This window comes from Tupaia chinensis, unplaced genomic scaffold (assembly GCF_000334495.1).
Source record: "Tupaia chinensis unplaced genomic scaffold, TupChi_1.0 Scaffold000295_1, whole genome shotgun sequence".
In the NCBI taxonomy this organism is placed as follows: domain Eukaryota; kingdom Metazoa; phylum Chordata; class Mammalia; order Scandentia; family Tupaiidae; genus Tupaia; species Tupaia belangeri.
The window spans coordinates 170,522-171,383 of record NW_006159783.1 but is presented as its reverse complement, the minus strand read 5'-3'; the positions used below and the strand labels follow the sequence as shown (position 1 = coordinate 171,383).

The 862-nt window shown below is 37.4% G+C and overlaps 1 protein-coding gene and 1 pseudogene across 1 annotated transcript in view; both read left to right on the top strand.

The window, feature by feature from the left end:
* The window catches only part of LOC102501670 (olfactory receptor 11L1-like), a 2,006-nt pseudogene extending 1,887 nt beyond the window's left edge, over nt 1-119 (top strand).
* Nucleotides 120-519: 400 nt separating this feature from the next.
* Nucleotides 520-862, top strand: part of LOC106733129 (olfactory receptor 11L1-like) — a 12,790-nt gene continuing 12,447 nt past the window's right edge. Inside the window, 1 exon segment of the mRNA XM_027772764.1 lies at nt 520-567. Within this exon segment, the coding sequence (XP_027628565.1) occupies nt 520-567 (48 nt within the window).

The window sequence follows — 862 nt, the reverse complement described above, 5'->3', positions numbered from 1 at the left end:
TGAACCCCGTTATCTACAGCCTGAGGAACAAAGACTTCAAGGCGGCTGTTAGAAAAGTCACAGGAAGGAAGTGTGGCATCTATGGAGAAAGAGTGAAGGGAAGCTTCTTTATCAGGTAGGGACAGTATGCAGCAGACACACCGTGGGCCAAGGCCAGGGACGGGGAATGATTAATTCAGATTATGAGAAAAATATTATTTAACAACGTATAAGGGCATTTAAGAAATGATGTCAAATGAACATTTGGATGTGTGTCTCTGGAACTCAGAGGAGAGTCCTTACCAACAGTTAAAAATGTGAAAGTTTTAGGTAAAACACTTGAGTTTCTTGTATATTCTGGTTATCAGTCTCTTATCTGAGGCATAGTTTGAAAATATATTCTCCCATTCTGGGGTTGCTGTTTCACTCTAACTATTGTTATTCTTTTGCTGAGCAGAAGCTTTTCAACCTGATGTAATCCCACTTGTCTACTTTTGGGATTACTGCCTGAGCTTCAAGGTCTTATTTAAGACGTTTTTCATGGGAGGTATAGAAACATGGAGAACAGTTCCAGATACCGGAGACAGTGTGAGGGGTGGTGGGTGGTGGGTGGTGCGGAGTGTGAAAGGAAGGAAATCAAGGAGAAAGTGAGGTAAGACATTTATGGGACAGAGAAATGAAAGATTGTCTGTCGATGATAATGTGTATGATAATATCTTTAACTGGGCTGGTATGCAGTGTATTTTGGCTGAAAAAATTCATTTTACAAGCTGTGGTGATATACAGTGAGTGAATGTATAAAATAAATTCTAAATTTTTTAAATAAGTAAATAAGTGATTTTTTTAAATGTTAATTTTTTTATTTCTCTTTTTTTTTTTTTTT